The sequence below is a fragment of the Pongo abelii genome, chromosome 21 (assembly GCF_028885655.2).
Source record: "Pongo abelii isolate AG06213 chromosome 21, NHGRI_mPonAbe1-v2.0_pri, whole genome shotgun sequence".
Classification (NCBI taxonomy): Eukaryota; Metazoa; Chordata; class Mammalia; order Primates; family Hominidae; genus Pongo; species Pongo abelii.
In genome coordinates this window covers 40,982,492-41,009,965 of record NC_072006.2, presented here as the reverse complement: position 1 = coordinate 41,009,965, position 27,474 = coordinate 40,982,492, and the positions used below count along the sequence as shown (strand labels likewise).

General features: G+C 51.0%; 1 protein-coding gene across 1 annotated transcript in view; it reads left to right on the top strand.

Moving 5' to 3' along the window:
* Positions 1-27,474, top strand: part of MTCL2 (microtubule crosslinking factor 2) — an 86,975-nt gene that overhangs the window by 22,659 nt on the left and 36,842 nt on the right. Inside the window, exons 2-5 of the mRNA XM_009233558.4 lie at positions 1,781-2,005; positions 12,022-12,180; positions 24,048-24,110; positions 25,211-26,392. Coding sequence (XP_009231833.3) covers positions 1,781-2,005; positions 12,022-12,180; positions 24,048-24,110; positions 25,211-26,392 — 1,629 coding nt within the window. The remainder of the gene's footprint in view (positions 1-1,780; positions 2,006-12,021; positions 12,181-24,047; positions 24,111-25,210; positions 26,393-27,474) is intronic.

Below are 27,474 nucleotides of genomic sequence, written 5' to 3'. Positions count from 1 at the left end.
TTACAGGCGTGAACCACCACGCTGGGCTCTTTTTTTTTTTTTTTTTTTTTTTTTGTATTTTTAGTAGAGATAGGGTTTCACCATGTTGGCCAGGCTGGTCTCAAACTCCTGACCTCAAATGATCCACCCGCCTCAGCCTCCCAAAGTGCCGGGATTAGAGGTGTGAGCCACTGCACCCAGCCAGGTGTCTTTTGTTATTATTATTATTTGCTGGTTTACTGTGTATCTTCCTGGTGAAGCTTGGGGCTCCATACAGAAGGGGCTGGACCCACCCCATTGTCCCTCCCTGCCCCTGCGCTTAGCACAGGGCCTAGGACATACATAGTTGATGCTCATCCATGTTTCTTTTTTTTTGAGACGGAGTCTCGCTCTGTTGCCCAGGCTGGAGTGCAGTGATGCGATCTTGGCTCACTGCAAGCTCCGCCTCCCGTGTTCATGCCATTCTCCTGCCTCAGCCTCCTGTAGCTGGGACTACAGGCACCCGCCACCATGCCCAGCTAATTTTTTGTATTTTTGGTAGAGACAGATTTTCACCATGTTAGCCAGGATGGTCTTGATCTGACCTCATGATCCCGTCCATCTCAGCCTCCCAAAGTTCTGGGATTACAGGCATGAGCCACCATGCCCAGCCTCATCCATGTTTCTTAAATGGCCTCTCCTGCTTCCCCAGTGTGTTCCTGTTGCTTCTGTAACAAATCACTACAAATTTAGTGGCTTAAAAGAACACCAGGCCAAGGGCACGGTGGCTCACGCCTGTAATCCCAGCACTTTGGGAGGCCGAGGCGGGCTGATTACGAGGTCAGGAGATCGAGACCATCCTGGCTAACAAGGTGAAACCCCGTCTCTACTAAAAATAAAAAAAAAAATTAGCCGGGCGTGGTGGCGGGTGCCTGTAGTCCCAGCTACTTGGGAGGCTGAGGCGGGAGAATGGCGTGAACCCTGAACCCGGGAAAGGGAGTTTGCAGTGAGCCGAGATAGCACCACTGCACTCCAACCTGGGCGACAGAGTAAGACTCCGTCTAAAAAAAAAAAAAAAAAGAACACCAGGCTGGGCAGGGTGGCTCACACCTGTTCCCAGCACTTTGGGAGGCCAAGGTGGGCAGATCGCTAGAGGTCAGGAATTCAAGACCAACCTGCCCAACATGGTGAAACCCCGTCTCCACTAAAAATATAAAAAATCAGCTGGGTGTGGTGGTGGGCACCTGTAATCCCAACTACTTGGGAGGCTAAGGCAGGGAGAATCGCTTGAAGTAGGGAGGAGGAGGTTGCAGTGAGCTGAGATCGTGCCACTACACTCCAGCCTGGGCAACAGAGTGAGACTCCGTCTCAAAAAAAAAACAAAAAACAAAACAAAAAAAGAACACCAGATTATTATCCTCTGATCCTGGAGGTCAAAGGTCTAGAAATCAAGGTTTGGGCAGGGCTGCATTCCTCGGGAAGGCTCCAGGGGAGAAACCTTTTCCTTGTCTTCTAGAGGCACCCCCTTCCTCCATCATCACAGCCCCTTCCTCCAACATCAAAGCATCTCACTCCAGCCTCTGCTTCTGTTTCCCTGTCTTGGGATCCTTAATTTACTCATATTTGCAAAGTCCCTTTTGCTATGTAAAGCAACATTCACAGATCCTGGGAATGTGGACATGGACATCTTTGGAGGTCTGTCATTCAGCCTGCCACATCCAGGTCCCCCACGGTGCTTCGTTCAGCACTGAGTGTGGCCAGCACTGAGGCCTCCTAGCTGCTACTGTGGGCCCAGTGACCTGACTCTTCCTTCCCTCCTCAGGACGAGATTGAGGAGCTGCGGGCCGAGATGCTGGAGATGCGGGACGTCTATATGGAGGAGGACGTGTATCAGCTGCAGGAGCTGCGACAGCAGCTGGACCAGGCCAGCAAGACCTGCCGCATCCTGCAGTACCGGCTGCGCAAAGCCGAGCGCCGCAGTCTCCGTGCTGCCCAGACTGGCCAGGTGGACGGCGAGCTTATCCGTGGTCTGGAGCAGGATGTCAAGGTCAGCCCGGGCTCGGGTGCCCTTGTTGCTGGGATGGGACCACAAGTCTAAGTGGGGCCCAGGTTGGCCTTGCATCTCACTTCCGTGTGTCCATGGCCAAGTTCTACCACCTCTCTGGGCCTCAGTTTCCTCATCTAAGTAGGAATTCCTGGTGAACCCATAGGGCTTCTATCAAGGGTGTCCCAAAATGATATCATAATATGACTCTTTCCTACTAGCAGCAGCTACTATTTTTTTTTTTTTTTTCCTTTGAGAGAGATTCTCTCTTGTCGCCCAGGGTGGAATGCAATGGCGCGATCTCAGCTCACTGCAACTTCTGCCTCCCGGGTTCAAGCGATTCTCTTGCCTCAGCCTCCCAAGTAGCTGGGATTATAGGCACCTGCCACCACACCCAGCTAATTTTTGTATTTTTAGTAGAGACAGGGTTTCACCATGTTGGCCAGCCTGGTTTCGAACTCCTGACCTCAGGTGATCTGCCCACCTTGGCCTCCCAAAGTGCTGGAATTACAGGCATGAGCCACTGCGCCTGGTTAAGAAGCCACTGTTTATTGAGTATCAACCACACACCTGGTGCTAGCCTCTAATTGTCCCCGCACAGTTCCATGGAGGTTTCTTTTTCTTCTTGTTTTTTTAGAGACAAGGTCTTGCTCTGTTGCCTAGGCATCAGGCAGTGATGTGATCATAGCTCACTGTAGCCTCTACCTCCTGGGCTCAAGGGATCCCCCCACCTCAGCTTCCTGAGTAGCTGGGACTATAGGCACACACCACTACATCTGGCTAATTTTTCTATATGTTGTAGAGATGGGGTCTCATTATGTTGCCCAGGCTGGTCTCAAACTCCTGGGCTCAAGTGATCCTCCTGCTTTGGCCTCCCAAAGTGCTGGGATTACAAGGATGAGCCACGGGGCCAGGCAGAGGTTCCTTAATTATGCTAATGAAAAGTAGTGAAGGCCTTGAGACCATCCTGGCTAATACGGTGAAACCCTGTCTCTACTAAAAACACAAAAAATTAGCCAGGTGTGGTGGCAGGCACGTGTAGTCCCAGCTACTCGGGATGCTGAGGCAGGAGAATGGCGTGAAACCGGGAGGCGGAGCTTTCAGTGAGCCAAGATCGTGTCACCACTGCATTCTAGCCTGGGCGACAGAGCGAGACTCCGTCTCAAAAAAAAACAAAAGTAATGAAGGCCTAGAGTTGGTCAAGACTGGTTTAAATCTTGGCTCCAATATATCTGAACTTTGTTATTTTGAGCAAAGTCATCTATTTCAGTGTCCTCATCTGTAAAATGGGTTTGCAGCAATCTCTATCTCACAGGGTTATATAAGGATTAAATGAAATAATGCGGGCTGGGCACAGTGGCTCATGCCTGTAATCCCAGCACTTTGGGAGGCCGAGGCGGGCAGATCACCTGAGGTCAGGAGTTCGAGACCAGCCTGGCCAACATGGTGAAACCCCATCTCTACTAAAAATACACAAATTAGCCGAGTGTGGTGGTTCCCGCCTGTAATCCCAGCTACTCAGGGGCTGAGACAGGAGAATCGCTTGAACCCGGGAGGCAGAGGTTGCAGTGAGCTGAGATCGTGCCACTGTACTCCAGCCTGGGTGACAGAGTGAGACTCCGTCTCAAAAAAAAAAAAAAAAAAAAAAAAAAAAAAATAATAATAATAATAATGTGGGTAAAATGCCAGCATAAGGACTCAAAAATGTTAGCTATTATTATTATTTCCATTTTCTTGATGAAGAATCTGAGGTTCAGAGAAAGGCAATAATACCTGCCCAAGGTCAACGGGCGCTCAGTGTGTTGGTGGCAGAGCCCAGGCTCATGAGCCTCCCAAGCCTCCAGCTTGGCCTCACTGCTCTCTGCTTCAGGAAGCAGGGGAAGGGTGGGTGGGAGGTTGGCAGGTGGGATGTCCCCCTGCCTGTCTTCGGAAGCTCTGGTCTGGTGGTGAGAACTCCAGGGCCCCAGGCCCGGCCCTCTGCCCTCAGAACTCAGCCCAGTGTGATCTGGGTGACACGAGGAGCTGGGATGGAGCCCTAGGGAGGCTTCCTGCAGGGGTGACTTCTGAGCGAAGGCCCAAGGGAGAAGTGGGCCTGAGGCAGGAATGGGGAAGGAGGAAGGGGGCAGAAGAGGGCCCCTGTGAGGACCCAGGGGAGCGGCAGGATGCGAGTCAGCCACACACTTACCTGGGGAGAAGTCCCTTCTGTTGGAAGACACTGGCAAACTCAAGCCCTATAGCCTTTCCAGTGGAATATAAAAGAAAAACCTTCGTTAAGGGACCAGGGAGAGCCATGATTTCAAAGGCCAGCAGAGCCAGGGGAAGTAAACAGGAGTGCCTGTTCCAGGAAGCCGCTGGCGCCCCCTGTGGTCTTGTTGGTGCACAGTGGGATTGTAGTGCTGTCCTACACGAGGCAACCAATGCGTGTGTCTCCGCCAGAGGTGGAGGCTCATGCCTGTAATCCCAGAATCCCAGTGCTTTGGGAGGCTGAAGTGGGAGGATTGCTAGAGGCCAATGGTTGGAAATCAGGCTGGGCAATATAGCAAGACCCTATCTCTACAAAAAAATTTAAAAAATTAGCAGAGGCTGGGGGTGGTGGCTCACACCTGTAATCCTAGCACTTTGACAGGCCAAGGCGGATGGATCACCTGAGGTCAGGAGTTCGAGACCAGCCTGGCCAACATGGTGAAACCCCGGCTCTACTAAAAATACAAAATGAGCCGGGTGTGGTGGTACACGCCTGTACTCCCAGCTACTCAGGAGGCTGAGGCAGATGAATCGCTTGAACCTGGGATGCCGAGGTTGCAGTGAGCTCACACCATTGCAGTCCAGCCTGGGTGACAGAGTGACACTCTGTCTCAAAAAAAAAAAAAAAAAAAAAAAAAAAAAAAAACCTGGGTGTGGTGGTAAGTGCCTATAGTCCCAGCTATAGGCAAGGCCAAGGCCAGAGGATTGCTTGAGTCCAGGAGTTAAAGGTTTCAGTGAGCTATGATTGCAGCACTGCACTCCAGTCTGGGCGACAGAGCGAGACCTTGTCTCTCTCTAAAAGAAAAAAAAAAAGAATGAGTTAGTTTCCAAGTTCAAAGTGTACCTCTACTTGACAGGGCAGCTCCCGGGCATATTCAGATTCCAATCACTGGGTTGGGAGGGGTGGGGGGTGATGGGGGAAGGCAGTAGGGAGGAGATGGGGACGGGGAGGGAATAGCTGGAGAAGCTCAGAGGAATCTGCGTTTGAGCATATAGTGGAGGATTTCTGGGAGGGACACAAAAAAATGTCAGACTTCAGAAAGATGAGGAAGGGGCGGAGGAGAGGCTGGGACCTGGAGCTAGCTGCAGGCTGCGGCGCCTCCATGGGTGGAGCCAGAGCAGCAGCGGTGGCGGCGGCGGTGGCGGCGGGGAGGCGGGTGTGGGGAGCTGGTGTGGGGAGCGGGTGTGTGGCTCTCCGGAGTCTGGGCGGAGAGGAGGGGCCCTTTCTGTTGGGATTTGAATTAGCCAATTAGCATCCCTCTTGCCCCTTCCCTCCCTCCTCTCCCCACGCTGCAGCTGGAGCGCTGAGCTCATCTGCGGGCCTGGGGCCTGAGCTGGATGGACACCTCTGGCCACCACCCTGAGCCCCACGTGCTGGGGTCGTTCTGGGGGGTTTTGGGAAGTTGTCAGAATGCTGCTTTCCCTGGCATCGTCTTGGAGGGCTTGATGGACCCGAGTGGGGAGGGGGCGGATGCTGCCTAGGAGGGTACCTCTGGGACTTCCCCAACTTGCTCTGCCAGCTCCTTGGCCCATGCCCTGACTTGCCCCTACCGCTTGGTGCCTCATTTTCCCCTTCTGTTAAATGTGGCTTTTGACCAGCTGAATCTTCAGGGCTTTTGAGCTCCGGTAGTTTTATGGAGCAGAGGGGTATTGGTGGGGTGGGGTGGGGTGGGGGGGTCATGAATAAAACCACAGGCCTCAGTGCCCCCCCCCCAACCCCCAGGCTCTCCCTCTCTGCTGGTCCTCACCGTTGACAGGACCTACAGAACCTCGGTGCGGCCTTTGCCCAGCATGAGGAGGGCAAGGTCATGGGGCGGAAAGCTGCTATGCCACTTGTTTACTGTGTGGCCTTGGGTAAGTTCCTTCACATCTCTGAGCTTGTTTCCTCATGTGGAAAATGGAGATAAAATGAGTCCCTCCCTCTAGAGGTTTTTGTGAGGATAAAATGAAATAATTCAAGTGAAGAGAGTATTAAACACTAGGTCTGGAAATAAACATGTATTGGTTGTGGTTTTCTTTTTCTTTTTTTTTTAAGGCAGTGTCTCACTCTGTCACCCAGGCTGGAGTGCAGTGGTGTGATGTCAGCAACCTCTGCCTCCTGGGTTCCAGAAATTCTCCTACCTCAGCCTCCCAAGTAGCTGGGATTACAGGCATGCGCCACCATGTCCAGTTAATTTTTACATTTTTAGTAGAGATGGGGTTTCTCTGTGTTGGCCAGGCTGGTCTCTAACTCCTGACCTCAGGTAATCTACCCACGTCGGCCTCCCAAAGTGCTGGGATTACAGGTGTGAGCCACCATGCCTGGTCTGGTTGTGGTTTTCTTATTGCTGAGAAGAACTTACACAGCAAGTATAAGTTCTTCTGAGCAATACATCAGTGGGACTACTAGTAGTAATAGACTAGGAGGACTGGTTGGTAGTAGTAGTAGACTAGTAGTCTGGGGGCAAGGGTAGGCCAGGATCTCGCCTCCCAGGATGGATAAAAATCACCAGGAGGGCTTGTTCACAATATACATTCCCAGGACCCCTGAGGAGCTGAGACCAGATACGAGGAGGTCAGGTCCAGGGAATCTGGGATCTAAATTCTGGTCTAAAGTGACTCCTGTGGGAAGCCAAGGACACACCAGGAGCACGCCCCCTTCCTCAGATACAGATGTTGCTGGAGAAAATGTTCTGGCTTTGGGTTTAATTCCTAGGTGACCTGTGCAGGTTACCTCCCTTCTTTGAGCCGCAGTTTCCTCATCTGTAGAGTGGGGGTGACATTCCTACCCTCCTGGGATTTGTAGGATTCAGCCACACGGAGTCCAGAATCCAGAATGCTGCCTGGCCAGGGGATGCTCTTCCTTTTTTTTTTGAGATGAAGTCTTGCTCTGTCACCCAGGCTGGAGTGCAGTAGCGTGATCGCTGCTCACTGCAACTTCCACCTCCCGGGTTCAAGCAATTCTCCAGCCTCAGCCTTCCGAGTAGCTGGGCTTACAGGCATGCCACCATACCCAGCTAATTTTTGTAGTTTTTTAGTAGAGACGGGGTTTCACCATGTTGACCAGTCTGGTCTCGAACTCCTGACCTCAAGTGATCTGCCGGCCTCGGCCTCCCAAAGGGCCAGAATTACAGGCATGAGCCACCATGCCCAGCCTTGTTTCTTTCTTTCTTTCTTTCTTTCTTGAAACATAGTCTCTCTTTGTCACCCAGGCTGCAGTACAGTGGCCGATCACAGCTCACGGCAGCCTTGACCTCTGGGCTCTCAAGGGATCCTTCTGTCTCAGCCTCCCGAGTAGCTGATACTACAGGCACACACCATCATGCCCTGCTAATTTTAAAAAGTTTTTATAGAGATGGGGGTCTCCCTGTTTTGCTCAGGCTGGTCTTGAACTCCTGGCCTCAAGCAGTCTTCCTACCTCGACCTCCCAAAGTATTGGAATTACAGGCATCAGCCACCATGCCCGGCCAGGAGCTGCTCTTCCGTGAGAGTTCCCATTCCTCTCCCTGAGGATCAGGATGACAGAGGCCCAGGAGCCGAGGGGCCTGATGCCTGGGGAGCAGGGGCTGGAGACTGCTAGTTGCACTTGGCAGGAGCCAGGCCCTAGCGCTGTAAACAGTGACCTCATGGCTGAGTGCATTTGTTTATGGTTTGGGGATTTGCCCTGGTTTCCAGAAGCTGCAGCTGCCGTGCCTCCCTTAGTATCTCAGCCCCCCTACCTTGAGGGTAGCTGGGAGGATCAAATGAGACAGACACGTGGGGCCCTTCAAATGCCTGACACAGTAAGCCCACTGTTGGGGTTTATTATTAATACTTTTATTGTTGATGTTAATGTGATGTGTTTTCACGCATTAGGCCTATACGGCAAAATCAGGCTGAGAGTGAGACTTTAGAGTTGACCCACTCGATTTCAAACCTTAGTTCTACAGCCTTCCTAGCTGGGTGACCTTGGAAAGTGACCTTTCCTTTCTGAGCCTCAGAATGGGGATAATAATCAAAGTGCTTCCCAACGGGATGAAAAGCACCTGGTGAGCACCCGGGGGATGTGCTAGCTGATTCTGTAAATCACTTGTGAGGGCCGAGGGGGCCCAGGACCACTGAGGCTCACTGAGGAGCAGGGACAAGCCCAGGCCACAGGGCTCCTGCCTCCCAGTCTGGCTGCCTGGAGTTGTGATTTTTTTTTTCTTTTTCCGAGACAAAGTATTGCTCTGTTGCCCAGGCTGGAGTGCAGTGGTGCAATCTCAGCTCACTGCAACCTCCGTCTCCTGGGTTTGAGCAATTCTCCTGCCTCAGCTTCTCAAGAAGCTGGGATTACAGGCATGTGCCACCACGCCTGGCTAATTTTTGTATTTTTAGTAGAGACAGCAAAGACAGGATTTTACCATGTTGGCCAGGCTGGTCCTGAACTCCTGACCTCGAGTGATCTGCCCGTCTCAGCCTCCCAAAGTGTTGGGATTATAGGCGTGAGTCACCGTGCCTGGCCTGTGCTTTCTTTTGATACAGCAGTCATCAGGGAAAGGGAGTAAACAGGAAAGGGATTCCGTGGAGAATGGGGCAGAAGGGAACTGGGGAATCATGGAGAAGATGGGAGGGGATGAAATCCATAGAGTTGTTCATGAACCCCAGAGGATCCAGAAATCCACATGGATTGTGACTTCTTGATGGGGATTGGTAGCCTCCCCAGGTGGAGGACATGGTGGAGATGGGGCATCCCTGCAGGTGGAGAGGAGCTGGCCCAGATGGGAGCTCATTTGAGAGAGGAGCCCTCACCCCAGCCAGGGGTGCAGCCCTTCCTGGATAGTGGATGGGATTGGCATTTGAGGGCAGCCTCTTCAGCCCTGCGAGGGCAGGTGCCACTCCCCATGTATATTCAGTCATTCACTCGTTCATCTCCCTCCCTTTTCACTTGTTGGACCCTTGGATTTATTTGTTCATCCAACAAGCATTTATTAGGCACTTAGTGTGTGCCTGACGCTGTGCTGCTGCTGGGACACATAGATGTGAATGAGGCCAAGTATGTCTGCGGCCTTGATCTCTGTACCCCACCACTCCTGCCTCCAGTGCCTAAGCAGGATGAGTGAGTGAGTGAGTGAGTGAGTGAGTTAATTAATGGAATGTTGATCAGGATAGGGGCTTACTGGGTGACCTAACAGCCCCAAACCGGGGACCATGTTTAAATAACTTGACCTGGGTCACATAGCCAGTAAATGCTGGAACTGGGCTTGAATCTAGTTTTCCCATCTGCAAAGACCTTGTTCTGATACTGAGGGGTTGTTCTCCCCACTTTATGGATGAGGAAGGTCTGGTGCCCAGAGAGGCTGTGGGAGGAGCCTCATGGGCCTGCTCCTGGCTGTCCTACAATATCCTCCGGCAGAAAGAGGCAGTGGCAGTGTAGGGAGGGAGAGGCCATGCCTGGTTTCCTTTCTGGTCGTTGTTTTTCCTGGCCTGCCTCATACATTGCCAAGGGGTCCGTGCCGAGCTGGGCTTCGGCCCAGGCAGAGGTCAGAGCCAGGGAGGGCCCTCTTCCCTTCCGGCAAGGAGGAGGCACAACAGTCATTTCCGAGACCAGCAGGCACGGGGTGCTGGGCTCTCTGCCCCACATGGAGTTCCTGCTGGCAAAACCTGGGCACCCCTGGGAGACCCTGAGCTATACTGGCCCCTCAGCCAAACCCCTGGGGCTCCCAGCCCAGCTCAACCCACACTGGCTTTGCGTGACCCTGAGTGAGTCACTTCTGCTCTGAGCTCCAGTTTCCTTGTAAAATGGGGACAGGATTGGAGTGAAGATGGGTGAGTTTGGCATGCAGTAGGTATTCACCAAACAGTAGTTCCCAACGTACATAGAGATGGAGTCTGGTTGCAATTTCCCAGCTCAGAAGGGCCTTCCATCCTCATCCCTGCAGGCCTCCTTTCCTGGCCTCCCTCAACCAGCCAGCAGGGGACAGAACAGAGGGTGTCTACCAGGAATGGGGTGCTGTTGCTACAGAGTTCTGGACCAGAATCAGAGATTGCAGCTCCTCTAGCTTCTTTCTGTAGGGATGACTTGGGCATCTGCCCACCCTTTGTCATTTCGGGCCTGTTCTACATCCCAGACAACTAGATATAGGTCTCAGGGTCACACTGTGACCTCCAGCCATCATGCCCTTCTCTGGGCTTCAGTTCCTTGGAGCAGCAGCCACCAGTCACCCAGAACTCACTTTGTGCAGGCCCCAGGCCAAGGCTTTTGTGCAATAGCTGGTTCAGTTATCCTGTCAGGCCTGTAAGGTTGATCCTGTTATTACTGTGTTCATTTTATAGTTGAGGAGACTGAGGTACAGAGAGGAAAATTGCCTTGCCCAGGACTACATGCTGGTCACTGGCAGAGATGGGATTCAGTGGTCTAGGGCCCATCTTGCTCTGGGTTTCCACTGCAGCTCAATCCCCTTTCTGTTTGTTTCGTTTTGTTTTGTTTTTAGGAGACAGGGTCTCGCTCTGTTGCCCAGGCTGGAGTGCAGTGGCACAATCATAGCTCACTGCAACCTCGAACTCCAGGGCCCAAGTGATTCTTCCATCTTGGCCTCCTGAGTAGGTGGGCCTGTAGGTGTGTGCCACCATGCCAAGCTAACTTTTTTGGGTTTTTTGTAGAGGTGGGGTCTTGCTATGTTCCCCAGGCAGATGTCGAATTCCTGGGCTCAAGCGATCCCCCTGCCTCGGCCTTTCAAAGTGTGGGATTCCAGGTGTGAGCTACTGTGTCCAGTCCCTCAAAGTGTTGGGATTACAGGTGTGAGCTACTGTACCCAGTTCCTCAGTCTCCTCCCTTTAAGATGAGCTTCTGGCCCTCCCACAGGCTTTTGTGAGGACTGGGCAAGAGGTGGCTGGGAGAGGCTTTAGAAGTGTGAAGAGCCCAGGTAGCCAAGCACAGTGGCTCATGCCTGTAATCTCAGCTACTCGGGAAGCTGAGGCAGGAGGATCCCTTTAGGCCAGAAGTTCAAGACTCTCCTGGACCATATAGTGAGACCCCGTTTCTTTTTATTTATTTATTTAGAGACAAAGTTTTGCTCTTGTTGCCCAGGGTGGAGTGCAGTGGCATGATTTCGGCTCACTGCAGCCTCTGCCTCCCTGGTTCAAGCAATTCTCCTGCTTCAGCCTCCCAAAGTGCTGGGATTACAGGCACCTGCCACCACGCCCGGCTAATTTTTTGTATTTTTAGTAGAGATGGGGTTTCACCGTGTTGGCCAGTCTGGTCTCGAACTCCTGACCTGAGGTGATCTACCCACCTTGGCCTCCCAAAGTGTTGGGATTACAGGTGTGAGCCACTGCACCCAGCTGAGACCGCGTTTCTACATAAAAATGCAAAAATTAGCCAGGTGTGTTTATGCATACCTGTAGTCCCAGCTACTCAGGAGGCTGAGGTGAGAGGATTGCTTGAGCCTGCAGTGACACGTGATTGCACCACTGCACTTCAGCCTGGGAGACATAGTGAGACCCTGTCTCAGAAAAAAAAAAAAAAAAAAAAAAAGCCTCAGGTAAATGAAAAGGCATTCCTGAGAACAGGGTCTTCCCAGCTTTCTGGGGCTGTGCTGCGATACAGACGCTGAGAGCTTGCGGTACCTAGGTTTGGGTTTTGGTTCTACTGCTTCCTTCATGAGTTTCTTGGTCTCTTTGTGCCTCAGTTTGCTCATCTGCAGCGTGGCAGTGATGCGATGGGAACCTGCCTGTCTCTGGGGTTGCCCTGCTGTGAAAGTCGGGTGGTCAGTGGGACTTGCAGTGGGGGCTCTCCTCGGCCTGCTCACATCCTTCTCTCTCCCACCTCTGCACAGGTCTCTAAGGACATCTCCATGCGGCTGCATAAGGAGCTCGAGGTAGTGGAGAAGAAACGGGCGCGACTGGAGGAGGAGAACGAAGAGCTTCGTCAGCGGCTCATCGAGACTGAGCTTGCTAAGCAGGTGCTGCAGACGGAGCTGGAGCGACCGAGAGAGGTGAGGATCTCGTGCATCCAGCAGGGCCAGCCTAGAGCAGGTGGGCACATGCAAGCGCCCCTTAAGCCAGTGTCTCTGTGAGCCCCCGCTTGTGGGAAATGGGCAGCTTATGCCTCCCTGGCAAGGTTGTTTATTCATTCATTCCTCCAGCATGCATTTCCTGAGCACCTTCTGTGTAAATTGTATGCTGGACACTAAGGTTACGATGGTGAACAAAATACACCCAGTTCCTGTCCTCAGGGAGCTCATGGGGTAATGAGAGAATCATTCATCAAAGAACCACAGCCGCTGTGGGAGGATTAACTGAGAAAACATGCAACAATGTCAGGCATGGGGCTCAGCCCTCTGTGCCTCAGTTTCCTTACCTATAAAATGGGGCAGCGGTGCCCTGAGTCACTGTGAGGACCAACAGGAATAACGCATGTGGAGTGGCTGCAAGAGACTGCGAGGTCCTGCCATTTGGTGTGAAGTCAGTGTGGGGGCTAGGTGTCAGGCCAGTGTCTCTGGGGTACTGGTGCTTCCCGAATGTGACCCTGAGACACATTCCTGTCTGTATTTGTTCATGCCAGTTCCTCCCCCTGGCAGACCTTCTCCTCCTGTTGTGTGTTGGGTATACAGTGTGTTATGCGCCCTGCTTGACAGTTTATCTCAAACATTATCACGCTAACAAGGTTGCGATCATGCCCATTTTATGGATGAGCAAACAGCCCCTGAGAGAGGGAGGGACGACCTCAAGGTCATGCAGGGCTCAGGGCGTTCTGCAGAATGCCGACTAGAAACCGTCAGCCTAGGTGTCCCTTAAAGGCTGGAATCCCCCCTTTCCAGGGGTCTGTGTTCCAAATGGCCTGGGGTGGCTTCTGGCCCTAGAGGCAGAGCCAGGCCTTAGCTCTCTGCCTGCTGATGAGATATGAAGATCGTGCATTCTTCTAGGGCACACTCCTCGCTGCAGGCGCTGCAGCGTCTCCCCCGAAAGCGAGCCTGCCAGTGTCCCTGGACTGAGACACCACAGCCCGAGGCCAGAACATTCCTCCAGCCATCCTTCCCACTGGGCGTGTTGGTGTGATGTGCCAGTGCCCTCTCAGTGTGCAGGGAGAGGAGGCGTTTGCTGCTAAGGGTGGCTAGCCCCCTCCCTTCATTCAGCTGCCTGGCCCCATGGCCTGGCCCATAACACAGAGCACCATCTTCACACTGTCTTGCTGCTGCAACCCTTGATAGTGAAAAGGGGAGACAATTTCTGAAAGCATCTTAGAGTCACGGTACAAGTGATGAAACTGAGGCTCAGGAGGAACAGCTTGCCTGAGTTCACCCACCCTCTCCTTAGCAGAGATGTGGCTGGAACCCTGAAGCCACTTCGCCTCTCTAAGTCTCAGTTTCTTTATCTGTGACATCAGGATAAGCAAGCAAACAAACAAGCAAAGGCTGCACGGTGGCTCACACCTATAATCCCAGCACTTTGGGAGGCCAAGGTGGGCAGATCTCTTGAGCCTAGGAGTTCGAGACCAGCCTGGGCAACATAGTGAAACCCTGTCTCTATAAAGAATACAAAAATTAGCCAGGTGTGGTGGTGCCTGCCTGTAGTCCCAGCTACTTAGGAGATGGAGGCTGCAGTGAGGTGAGATCGCACCACTGCACTCCAGCCTGGGAGATAGAGCGAGACCCTATCTCAAAAAAACAAAACAAAACAAAACAAAAGGGGTCCAGGCACAGTGGCTCACGCCTGTAATCCCAGCACTTTGGGAGGCCAAGGTGGGTGGATCACCTGAGGTCAGGAGTTCGAGACCAGCCTGGCCAACATGGCAAAACCCTGTGTCTACTAAAAATACAAAAAAAAATTAACTGGGTGTCGTGGCACGCACCTGTAATCCCAGGTACTTGGGAGGCTGAGGCAGGAGCATCTCTTGAACCTGGGAGGTGGAGGTTGCAGTGAGCCGAGATCGCACCACTGCACTCATTCCAGCCTGGGCGACAAAAGCGAAACTGCATCTCATAAATAAATAAATAAATAAATAAATAAAGCAGGATGATAACTGTATGCAGCCTATGAGGTTGTTTAGGATCATTAATAAGATTATGTAGCCATAGAATACTATGAAGAAATTAAAAAGAATAAGATAGTATGGCAGTTCCTCAAAAATTAAACATAGAACAATCATATGATCCAGCAATTTCACTTCTAGGTATATCCCAAAAGAATTGAAAGCAGAGACTCAAAGAGATATTTACACACCCATGTTCATAACAGCATAACTCACAATAGCCAGAGGGTAGAAGCAACCCAAATGTTCATCAACAGATGAATGGATAAACAAAGTATAGTATACATGTATAATGGAAAACTATTCAACCTTAAGAAGGAATGAGGCTGGGTGTGGTGGCTCATGCTTGTAACCCCAGCATTCTGGGAGGCAGAGGTGGGCAGATTAGTTGGGGCTAGGAGTTCAAGACCAGCCTGAGCAACATGGCAAAACCTCGTCTCTACAAAAAATACGAAATTTAGCCAGGCATGGTGGTGCATGCCTGTAGTCCCAGCTACTAGGGAGGTTGAGGTGGGAGGATTACTTGAGCCCAAGAAGTTGAGGCTGCAGTGAACTATGATGGTGCCACTGGACTCTAGCCTGGGCTATTGAGTGAGACCCTGCATCGAGAGGGAGAGGGAGAAGGAGAGAGAGAGGGGGAGGGAGGGGGGGAGGGGGAGAGGGAGAGGGAGGGGGGAAGGGGAGGGGGAAAACAGAAAAGAAAAGACCAGCACTTTGGGAAGCCAAGGCAGGCGGATCATGAGGTCAGGAGATCAAGACCATCCTGGCTAACATGGTGAAACCCCGTCTCTACTAAAAATACAAAAAAATTAGCCAGACGTGGTGGCAGGCACCTGTAGTCCCAGCTACTCTGGAGGCTGAGGCAGGAGAATGGTGTGAACCTGGGAGGCGGAGCTTGCAGTGAGCTGGGATCGCGCCGCTGCACTCCAGCCTGGGTGACAGAGCAAGACTGTCTCAAAAAAAGAAAAGAAAGAGGCTGGGCACGGTGGCTTACGCCTGTAATCCCAGCACTTTGGGAGGCTGAGGCAGGCGGATCACAAGGTCAGGAGATCGAGACCATCCTGGCGAACACGGTGAAACCCCGTCTCTACTAAAAATACAAAAAAAATTAGCCAGGAGTGATGGTGGGCACCTGTAGTCCCAGCTACTCAGGAGACTGAGGCAGGAGAATGGCGTGAACCCGGGAGGCGAAGCTTGCAGTGAGCTGAGATTGCGCCATTGCACTCCAGCCTGGGCGACAGAACGAGACTCCGTCTCAAAGAAAACAAAAAAAAAAGAAAGAAAAGAAAGTATTTGGAATTTATTCGTGAAATTTTTAAAAGAGGTCAAGCTTGTAAAGAGCGCTTTGTGGTGCCTGGTACAGAGTAGGTGCTCAAGAAACACTGGTTCACATCCCTCTGCAGCTGGTGTCAGTGAGGCTGGTCTAGCTCTCCTCACATGCCCTGTGGTGTCTCAGGCTTGTGCACAGGAGGCGGAAGCCTGTGTTTATTATTTGCTGTTTATCCTCTCCCTCCTCCCTCTCTTTCCTGACATGGTTTCTATGGAGACGAGGGTCCCTGAGCAATTCTTCTGCCAGAGCCTCAGTCCCATCATCAAGATCTGCCGTTGCCATCCTGACAGGCTGCCGAGGTGGTGCTGTCACCCGGCTGGGAACAGGAGCCCCTGGCCTGAGCTGATGTGGTTGCCATGGAGACAGCTCTCTGCTAGAGAGAAGGGAGGTGGCAGGCCCTGGCCAAGGGCTGCAGTGGCACTGTTGCCCAGCTACCCTCTCTTCCAGTGTCACACCCCTTCTTGTGTTTTAGGCAGAAAGCCAATACAAGTGTTGACGTGATTTATTATGGTATAGCTGCTGTGTTTGAGCCGTCACTCTGTGCCAGGCACCACACAAGCCTTGACCACACCAGCACATTGTTTAACCCTCCAACAGCCTTCCCACGGACACAGTGTGGTTGTCTTATTTTATAGGTGCCACTGTTTGTTGGCCATTTTAAAATCATGATTTAATTCCCATACCATACAACTCACCATTTAAAAGTGTACAGTTTGGGCTGGGCGCAGTGGCTCACACCTGTAATCCCAGCACTTTGGGAGGCCGAGGTGGGTGGATCACCTGAGGTCAGGAGTTCGAGACCAGCCTGACCAACATGGTGAAACCCCATCTCTACTAAAAATACAAAAATCAGCCGAGTGTGGTGGTGGGTGCCTGTAATCCCAGCTTCCTGGGAGGTTGAAATAGGAGGAGAATTGCTTGAACCCAGGAGCTGGAGGTTGCAGTGAGCCGACATCCCATCATTGCACTCCAGCCTGGGCAACAAAGCGAGACTCTGTCTCAAAAAAAAAAAAAAAAAAAGTGTACAATTCAGACCAGGCACAGCACTTTGGGAGGCCGAGGCAGCAGGATTGCTTGAGCCCAGGAGTTTGAGACCAGCCTGGGCAATATATTGAGACCCTTGTCTCTACAAAAATTTTAAAAATTAGCTGGACATGATGACACAAGCCTGTGGTTCCAGCTACCCAAGAGGCTGAGGTGGGAGAATTGCTTGAGCCTGGGAAACGGAGGTTGCAGTGAGCCGAGATCACGCCAGCGTACTCCAGCCTGGGTGACAGAGCGAGACCCTCTCTGAAAAAAAAATAATTAAAATAAAAACAATGAAAAATAAAAGTGTACAATTCAGTGATTTTTAGTATATTCATGATGTTTTGTAACATTACCATTATCTAATTCCAGAACATTTCCATGGCCCCAAAAAGTAACCTCATGCCTGTGAACAGTCACTCCCCACTCCCCCTTTCCCTCTTGTCCCCAGCAACCACTCATCTGCTTTCTGTCTCTGGATTTGCCTGTTCTGGATGCTTCATCCAAATGGAGTCTTTGGTGACTGGCCTCTTTTACTTAGCATCAGGTTTTCAAGGTTTATCCATCCATGTTGAAGAATGTAGCAGGACCTCATTCCTCTTTATGGCTGAGTAATCATCCATTGTGTGGGTATATGACCACATTAGATATGTCCATTTATCTGGGTTGTTTTGGCTACTATGAATAATGCTGCTGGGAACATTCATGTGCACGTTTCTGAGACTGTGTGTTAGTTCTCTTGTGTAGATCCCAGGGAGTAGAACTGCAGGATGTAGACGTGACTGGAGAAAGACAAAGATGGGATTCAAACCCAGGACTCCACATCTCCCAAACCCGCACTGACTCTTCTGGTGTTGCCCCTACGCTCCTTGCCCCACCCGTGCTTTCCTAGGACCCTGTTGTGTCTTCAGAAACCTGGAAGAGGCTGTCCACTCCTGTGACTGCTTCCCTCCCTGGCACAGCCTTCTCATCCGGAATTCCTACCTGGTGGGCTAGGAAGGGGCTGATAGTTCAAAGCCCGGTTCTACCTTTTTTCCGGACTTGACACTTACTTGCAAGTGACTGTAACCTTGCGGAAATGATATAACTGCTCTAGTGCTTAGTTTATTTATTTTATTATTATTTTGTGGGGAGACAAGAGTCTTGCTGTGTGTCACTCAGGCTAGAGTGTAGTGGCACGATCATGGCTTATTGCAGCCTCAAACTTCCGGGCTCAAGAGATCCTCCCGCCTCAGCATCCCAAGTTGCTGGGACTATAGGCACACGCCACCACACCTGGCTAATTTTGTATTTTTGAAAGAGATGGGGTCTCTCACTATGTTGCCCAGGCTGGTCTCAAACTCCTGGGCTCAAGCAATCTGCCCGCCTCAGCTTCCCAAAGTGCCGGGATTACAGGCATGAGCCATCGTACCCAGCCTAGTTTGTTTATAAAATTGGAATATTATCCCTACTTCTCAGAGGTGTTTGTGAAAATTAAACAAGACAAGCAAGTAAAGTGGTTAACACAGACTAAGGACTTATTATTTTCATTACTGTCACAACCACCGTGAGGGCTGCGGGTCTGGAGAAGCATTTGTCTTAGTTAAATAAATACATTTCTGCTTCCTCTGGCGAGGAGCTCTCTGTCTAGAGCTGCCAGTTGCCCGGGAAAGGAGCAGCTATGTTGCCAATCTTCACGTGCAGTTGGCTCCATCTGTCCTTGTGACATTTGATTTGGGGCCAATGTTTAAAACACTCTTTGTTTTCTCCCCCAAGTGATCTCTCCCTAATCAAGAGCCACATGGCCTCTCTCTGTGGCCATTTCAGCCACTCAGGAGGAAGAATGAATGCCTAAATCTTTGAGGTGCACCCCCAACCCCGGGTTCCTTCTAGAATCTACAGTAGGCCGGGCACAGTGGCTCACGCCTGTAATCCCAACGCTTTGGGAGGTCGAGGCGGGTGGATCGCTTGGGTTCAGGAGTTCGAGACCAGCCTGGGCAACATGGCGAAATCCCATTTCTACAAAAAATACAAAAAATTAGCCAGATGTGGTGGTGCACACCTGTAGTCTCGGCTACTCAGGAGGCTGAGGCATGAGAATTGCTTGAACCTTGGAGGCGGAGGTTGCAGTGAGCCGAGATCATGCCACTGTACTCCAGCCTGGGCGACAGAGTGAGACCCTGTCTCAAAAAAAAAAAAAAAAAAAGAAAGCATCTAGAGTAAATTTTGTACCTGAAGCACAGTCTGTGCTTTCAGTGAGACCTTTCCAAACATCTCCTCCAGATTTGGTGAAAATCTGCCCTGCTGTTTTGGCAGAAGGTTCATTTTGTTCCTTGGAAGGTTGGCCTTTGTTTCTTGGCCAAAGTTGGGCAGGAAGGCGTTTGAGTGCAGAGGCCCCTCCAGAGCTGTGCTCAAGCAGCTCTCTCCTGGGCTGAAGGAAAGACAAGGGAGGACATAGCTCAGGCTTCTCCTAGAAGCCTGTAGATAGGGAGATGCTTAGAGGCACCACCCTGGCTGCTCAAAGACGGCCTTGTGAGTTGCTGGCGAGTGGGGAAGCCCCTGTTGCATGCCAGGCCACAGAGTTTGTCCTCAGGACTAGGCATGTCCCCAGGCCTCGCGGCTGCATTCCTGCTGGGGCCTAGGCACCACCCTGCCCTGTCCCGCCCTCCCAAGGCCCAGAGCCAGAACATCTGCCTCTTGGGCAGAGACTGGCTTCATCCCTGGGGGCTCCACAAAGGGGCTCTGACAGGCCCTGGCTTTCTTGCGGGGTGGCAGCCCCCCAGCCGCCTGGCCAGCTGCTGCCCTGCAGAGGGGAGGAAGGTCTTTGTGCACTCTGAGCCCGCCTTGTTTTCCCTCCAGAATGGCAGGGCTATGTGGGAGCCCACATGGCTTAGATAAGGTGGGGGAAGTGTCAGGTCCCCAGAAAAGGGTGGAACTCGTCTCCTCTGCCCCCCACCCTGCTTTCTGGTGACATTCAAGCCACTCAGCTCATTCACACCTTTTCTCCGCCTGCTGGAAAGGTGTTTGGTGACTTCTTGGGGAAAGTATATTTTAAAAACCTTTTATAATGACTTTTCCCTTCCCCCCAGCAGATAGTAGTACATGCTTAGCAGAAAAAGATTAGAAGATTCGAATAAGGCATAGGGAATTTCTGTGTGGATGGGGAGGTGCATATACTTCCAATATGTTTTTCTATGTATACATATATGTGTATTTAAATGTAAACGTGAATATGCTTTTTTTCTTTTTTGGAGACAAGGTCTGGCTCTGTTGCCCAGGCTGGAGTGCAGGGACGTGATCTTGGCTCAGTATAACCTCCACCTCGGGGGCTCAAGCAACTCTCCCACCTCAGCCTCCCAAGTAGCTAGGACTACAGACACGTGCCACAACACCCGGCTAAGAATATGCATTTTGTTTGCTTTGTTTTTGTTCTTGTTTTTGAGACAGAGTTTCTCTCTTGTTGCCCAGGCTAGAGTGCAGTGGTGTGATCTCGGCTCACTGCAACCTCTGCCTCCTGGGTTCAAGTGATCCTCCTGCCTCAGCCTCCTGAGTAGCTGGGATTACAGGCATGCACCACCACGCCCAGCTAATTTTTTTTTTTTGTATTTTTAGTGGAGACGGGGTTTCTCCATGTTGGTTAGGCTGGTCTTGAACTCCCGACCTCAGGTGATCCACTCACCTCGGCCTCCCAAAGTGCTGGGATTATAGGCGTGAGCCACCGCGTCCAGCCAGAATATGCATTTTTTAATCTAAAAAAGTAATATAAACTCAGTGAAGCAAAAATATCATTAGAAAAGCACACAGATGCATGCCTAGCATACCTCCAAGGACAAGCTGCAGCGCTCTGGTTATGTTGGTTGCCTTGGGGCGGGATAACTGGGTGACTGGGTTCACTGTATTCTTTTATGTCCTTTTTGAATGTTGAACCATGCGACTTTGTTATCTATTCAAAAATAATAGAAATAATAAAACCCATAAATTAAAGAAGAAAGCCTTCCCTAACTGCCTCCTTCAGTTCTACTCCTCAGCCTGACCCAGCATCAGCAGTTTGCTTTGTATCTTTCCAGGTCTTTCTCTAGTCTCATACAATGCAGGTTTCTATATATTTTTAAACTTTTTTTTTTTTTTTTTTTTTTTTGAGACAGAGTCTTACTCTTTTGCCCAGGCTGGAGTGCAGTGGTGTGATCTTGGCTCACTGCAACCACTGCCTCCTGGGTTCAACCAATTCTCGTGCCTCAGTCTCCCTAGTAGCTGGGATTACAGGCGCCTGCCACCACACCTGGCTAATTTTTGTATTTTTAGTAGAGACAGGGTTTCACTATGTTGGCCAGGCTGGTCTCAAACTCCTGGCCTCAGGTGATCCACCTGCCTCGGCCTCCCCAAAAGCTGGAATTGCAGGCGTGAGCCACCACACCCAGCCATTTCTTTCTTCTTTCTGTAGCTGAGTAAATATTCTGTTGTGTGGATAGACTACATTTTTTTAATCCATTCTAAAGTTGGTGGACATATTTGGGTTATAGGTTTTGTTTTGCTGGTTACTTCTTTCCCTTAACAGAGTGTCTGAGAGACTTTACCATGTCAGTGAATCTCATGATCCCTTAGTCCTTTGAATGGCTTTAGGTGATCTCATTCATTCACATGTGATGCCTGACCCCTTGGTTCCTGTGGAGACCCCTGGCTCTCCTCGCTGTCACTTCACTTCCTTCCTCCAGGGAGTCTGCAGTCATTGGTGGGGCTCTGGTCACCTAATCCATGGCCCAGTGTTATAAATGAGAAAATGGAATTTCAGGAGAGGAAAGGGTTCACCCAGGGATCATAAACTCAGCGTTGCAAGGGCCCCAGGGTTCAACTCCCAGCTGAGGCTGCAGCCCTTCCCACTCAGCTTGTAATAGGTGGGCCTAGATCCTTCCGTAGCCTGATGGTCTGAGCCCACAGTTCCCCCCTTGCATGCTACACGGGGGTCTGCTTCTGTGTGCCCCGTCCAGGGCCCCACTGGCTGCCCTTGTCTGCTGCCTCCTGGCTCTTGTGGAAGGACTCGTTTTCTGACCCATAGCCCTGTTTCCTCCTCTTCCCTTCCAGCTTTTGAAAGCTCCCAGGTCAGCACTTCTCAAATACTGGCTCCTGGCTCTTGGCACCCAGCATCTGAAATATCAGCCTCTGCCTCCCTGCCTCATTTGCATTTCAAAAGGTCTCTTTAGGATTTGATTGGGCTCTAAGATTCTGTACTTAAGGGTCCATCTGGAGCTCTCCTTGCCTGGCACAGAGGATCCGACCTGCACTTCAGAATCACCTGAAAGCATTTGAAAAATACTGATGTCTCAGACCTACCTCAGACCACCAGCATTTTTTCTTTTTTTTTTTGAGTAATTCTGATGTGTATCAGGTTGAGAACCACTGTGCTAGCTACACTCTGGCCCTCATCAGAGAAGACACATTTTCTCCTACCAACTCTTTGGAATTCGGTCAAGAGCTATGTCAAGAACTGGTCCCAGGTCAGCTGTGGGTGTACTGTGAGACCTTGGACAAGTCCCTGCCCCTCTGTCTTGGTTTCAGAAAAATGGGACTCAGATTAGATCAGTGGCTGTCACTTTCAGGTATGGGGTGTGAGAGGTGGGGGATGGAGCAAGCATGTATCCAAATCACCTTGGGGCCATTTTCAAAAATATACCAGCCCACCTTGAAAAGTCAAAGCAACCTAAGCATGGTTTTATACATACACCACCACCATGAATCACCCCTCCTCTCTTGGGAGGAAGCGCTCAATAGAATCGTGCATCTAATTGAATGACTTCTTTAAACATTGAGAAATTTCAGTAATTGTTATTGTAACATTTCCTCCAATTCCCTCTGTAGGGCTTGTGCCATTTGGCATTCTTGCCAGCAATTTATGAACCTTTTTGTTTCTCCATAGCTTCACCAATAGAATATGTCATCAGATATTTGGATTTTTGCCAATCTGATAGGTGAGAAACGGTATCTCAGTGTAATTTTAATTTGCATTTATCTAACAGGAGTGAGGTTGAATATCTTCATGTGCCTTGATGTCTTCATGTGCCATGATCCATTTGCCTTTCTTTTCCTGTGAACTGTTTTTCATATCTCTAGCCTATTTTCCTACAGGTCTGCTGGCCTTTTGATGCTCTGTTTGTGAAACTCTTTCCATATTTAGGATATCAACCCTTTGTTGGTGTTATACATTGCAGATATTTTTTCAGTTTGTCATTTATGTTTTTACTTTTCTTAAGGAGTTTTTATTTCCATGCAGAATTTGCTTGTATAATCAAATGTATCTATTTTTTCCCCTATTGCTTCTGGATTTTAAACATCTTATTTTTTTGAGGTGGAGTCTTGCTATGTTGTCCAGGCTAGTCTCAAACTCCTCAATGCAAGCAGTCCTCTCACCTCAGCCTCCCAAAGTACTGGGATTACAGGCACGAGCCACTATGCCGGACCAGCTTCTGGATTTTTGAATCACTGTTTGCCATCAGTCTCTCATGACCATTTCTAAGCCTTATGTGTAATTACGATTTGTTATATTCATTTTATTGTTGTTGTTTGTTCTTTGAGACAGGATCTTGCTATGTTGCCCAGGCGTCTCAAACTCTTGGCCTCAGGCAATCCTCCTGTCTTGGCCTCCCAAAGTGTTGGGATTACAGGCATGAACTACCACATCCAGCCTCCATATTCATGTTATCTATTAGTATTCATTCTGAATTACAGTTCCCACTAGATGTCAGTTTCATGAAGACAGGATTTTCTCTGAGATGGAGATTTGCATGCAGAGGTTTATGGAAGAGTCTCCTTGGGAACAACACCACAGGGAGTGAGGCAGAGCTGGAAGCTGAATTACACCAGTGATCTCAGTCGATCCCATGGGGAGCTCTGGAGCTAGGATGGCCCTCCCTGTAGAGCTGAGGCAAGGGGTCATGGACCCGTCCCTGGATGTGGGCTCCATCCATGGATGGCACCTGCCCTTAGACAAGGTGGTTCCCCTCAACCAATGGCTGTCGCTGGGAGAGGTACTCAGCTTTGAAGTCTCAGCTCTGGGAATGAGTGTCTCAGTTCCGAAGGGGAATCTGGGCAAAGCACCACAACATCCTCCCTGGTTCACTGCTGTGTTCTCTGCACCTACCTACCTGGCGCTTGATAGGTGCTCAGGAAATCCTTTGATGAAAGACAAACGAGAACAGAAACACAGCTTTCCAAGTCTTCGCCGAGGCCAACTGGGTCACACATGGGAGCGGGCTGGAGGGGAGGAGCCCTGAGCAGGTGTTTTCAGAATCATCTTCTCCAGTGCTTCTGGCCTATCTCCCGTTGCTGCTCACTGGGTGATCTGGAGGGCTCCTCTTACTCAACAGTCAATGCTGTCAGGGTGGGGTGGCCTGGAGACTGGGGCCCTCCCTGGACCCTGGGCACTGTGACAGGTCTCTGCATGTGCATTATTCTGTGAGCTTTCAGTCCTGACTTTTTTTTTTTTTAATTAAATCTCACTTCAGCATTCCTTGAAGAAAAGAGGAACCCGCTCCCTGGGGAAGGCCGATAAGAAGACTTCAGTGCAGGTAATTCCCAGCAGCCCCCGTAGGAAGGTTTTATTCTGAAGGCCTGAGCCTGACTCTAAGTGGTCTGGGGATCCCAGATTCTGCCCTGTCCCCCTCTTGCTCATTTTCTTTTTTTTTTTTTTTTTTTTTTTTTGAGACGGAGTCGCACTCTCTTGCCCAGGCTGCAGTGCAGTGAGTGGCACAATCTCAGCTCACTGCAACCTCTACCTCCCAGGTGCAAGCGATTTTCATGCCTCAGCCTCCCGAGTAGCTGGGACTACAGGCACGCACCACCATACCTGGCTAATTTTTGTATTTTTAGTAGAGACAGGGTTTCACCGTGTTGACCAGGCTGATCTCGAACTCCTGGCCTCAAGCAATCCACCTGCCTCGGCCTCCCAAAGTGCTGGGATTACAGGTGTGAGCCACTGTGCCCGGCCCCCTTGCTCATTTTCTTAGTTTCACTGCTCACTTTATTTCCCAAAACCACATCCTGAGCCCATGGTTCTTAGATGCTTAGACGATCGCTCCCCACCCCAGCCAGGAACTTAGCAAGCAGCACTACAGTCAAATCCAAAGGTCTAGAGTTGGAGACCCAGGCTTGAATCTTGGCTCTGCCACTTGACTGCCATGTGATTGGAGTGAGTTATTTTGAGTTTCTGGGCTCCATTTCCTATCTATCCCTGTCTTGGGGGTTCATTGGAAGAATTGGATGAAGTACTATATGCAGCGAAGGCCACATACCGTTAGCTCCTAGTGGTATGGGATTGTCAGAGTGCCAGGCCCTTTTCATCCTTAGCTCATTTAATCCCCTCTGTGTCTCTGGGAGGAAGGTAATGTTACCGCCCCATTTTACTGATGAAACTGTAGTGGCAGCAGTTGCTCATCAGTATGTCACCTGCTCCTGTACTCCCAGGCTATGTGTGGCGCCCCATCCTTGCTGTCATTTCAACATCTACACCTCTGCGTGTCCCCCGGACCCTTAGCTCCTTGAGGGTCTCGCTGTGTCTGATTCATCCCTGTGTTCCCAGCACATAGTTTGTGCTCCCCAAAATGCCATGGCTGGTACTGAGCCTCCCAGCACTAACCTTCCTGGGTTGTGTCTGTCCCCGTGGTCCCAGGAGGACAGTGCAGACCTGAAGTGCCAGTTGCACTTTGCAAAGGAGGAGTCGGCCCTCATGTGCAAGAAGCTCACTAAGCTTGCCAAGGAGAATGACAGCATGAAGGAGGAGCTGCTGAAGTACCGCTCGCTCTATGGGGACCTGGACAGCGCGCTGTCAGCCGAGGAGCTGGCCGATGCCCCCCACTCGCGGGAGACGGAACTGAAGGTGCACCTGAAGCTAGTGGAGGAGGAAGCCAACCTGCTGAGCCGCCGCATCGTGGAGCTGGAGGTGGAGAACCGAGGCCTGCGGGCTGAGATGGACGACATGAAGGATCATGGAGGTGGCTGTGGGGGGCCTGAGGCACGCCTGGCCTTCTCCGTGCTGGGTGGCGGCGAGTGCGGGGAGAGCTTGGCAGAGCTGCGGCGACACCTGCAGTTCGTCGAAGAGGAGGCCGAGCTGCTGCGGCGCTCCTCTGCCGAGCTCGAGGACCAGAACAAGCTGCTGCTGAACGAGCTGGCCAAGTTCCGCTCGGAGCACGAGCTGGACGTGGCGCTGTCGGAGGACAGTTGCTCTGTGCTCAGTGAACCTTCGCAGGAGGAGCTGGCGGCTGCCAAGCTGCAGATCGGCGAGCTCAGCGGCAAGGTCAAGAAGCTGCAGTACGAGAACCGCGTGCTCCTCTCCAACCTCCAGCGCTGCGACCTCGCCTCCTGCCAGAGTACGCGGCCCATGCTGGAGACGGACGCCGAGGCCGGAGACTCTGCCCAGTGTGTGCCTGCTCCCCTGGGCGAGACACACGAGTCCCATGCGGTCCGACTCTGCAGAGCCAGGGAGGCCGAGGTGCTGCCTGGGCTGAGAGAGCAGGCCGCCTTGGTCAGTAAGGCCATCGATGTCCTGGTGGCTGATGCCAATGGCTTCACGGCTGGCCTCCGGCTGTGTCTGGACAACGAGTGTGCTGACTTCCGGCTGCATGAGGCCCCCGACAACAGCGAGGGCCCCAGGGACACCAAGCTCATCCATGCCATCCTGGTGCGCCTGAGCGTGCTGCAGCAGGAGCTGAATGCCTTCACGCGGAAGGCAGATGCAGTCCTCGGGGGCTCTGTCAAGGAGCAGCAGGAGTCCTTCTCATCACTGCCCCCCTTGGGCTCCCAGGGGCTCTCTAAGGAGATTCTTCTGGCAAAAGACCTTGGCTCAGACTTTCAGGTAAGGTGTCTCATGCACAGATCCTATTATTTATTTTTTTCGTTTGTTTTTTTTTTTTTTTTTTTTTTCTTGAGATAGGCTCTCTCTCTGCTGGCCAGGCTTAAGTGCGGTGGTGCAATCTCAGCTCACTACAGCCTCCATATCCTGGGCTTTAGCCATTCTCCCCCCTCACTCTCCCGAGTACCTGGGACTACAAGTGAGCACCACCACACCCAGCTAATTTTTATTTATTTATTTATTTATTTATTTATTTTGAGACAGATTCTCGCTCTGTCACCCAGGCTGGAATGCAGTGGCTCAATCTCGGCTCACTGTAACCTCCAACTCCCAGGTTCAAGCGATTCTCCTCTCTTAGCCTCCCAAGTAGCCGGGATTACAGGCGCCCTCCATCACGCCTGGCTAATTTTTGTATTTTTAGTAGAGATGGGGTTTCACCATGTTGGCCAGGCTGGTCTCGAACTCCTGACCTCAAGTGATCTGACCGCCTTTGTCTCCCGAAGTTGTGGGATTACAGGCGTGAGCCACTGTGCCTGGCCATAATTTTTAAATTTTTTTGTAGAGATGGGATCTTGCCATATTGCCCAGGCTGGTCTTGAACTCCTGAGCTTAAGTGATCCACCAGCCTCAGCCTCCCAAAGTGCTAGGACTATAGGTGTGAGCCACTGTGCGTGGCCTAATAGTCACATTTTAAATCTTCAGTATTTGTGTGTGTCTAGTGGAGTAGATCTAGAATATTTCATCCTTGCAGCTTGTCCTTCTAAATCCTTCTCTACACTGTGTCTATCATATATTTGTTTTTCCACCCAGATTGTTTTATATCTATTGTTACTACACAACTTATATTTTTAACGCAATGTATCAGTTTGTTAATTTATGATGCCTTGTCTGTTGTTCACAGTTTTTGTGCTCACTGCTGAAGGTGTCATGATTAACAAAAACAGATATGATTCCACCTCTCATGGCCCTTATCATCTAGTGGGGCAGAGTCACCCAAAATACCATGTCAGTGAATGTGCAATTAGACACTGAGAGAAGAATCTGAAGGAAACGTACATGGTTTTATGAACAAGGAACTTGACCTA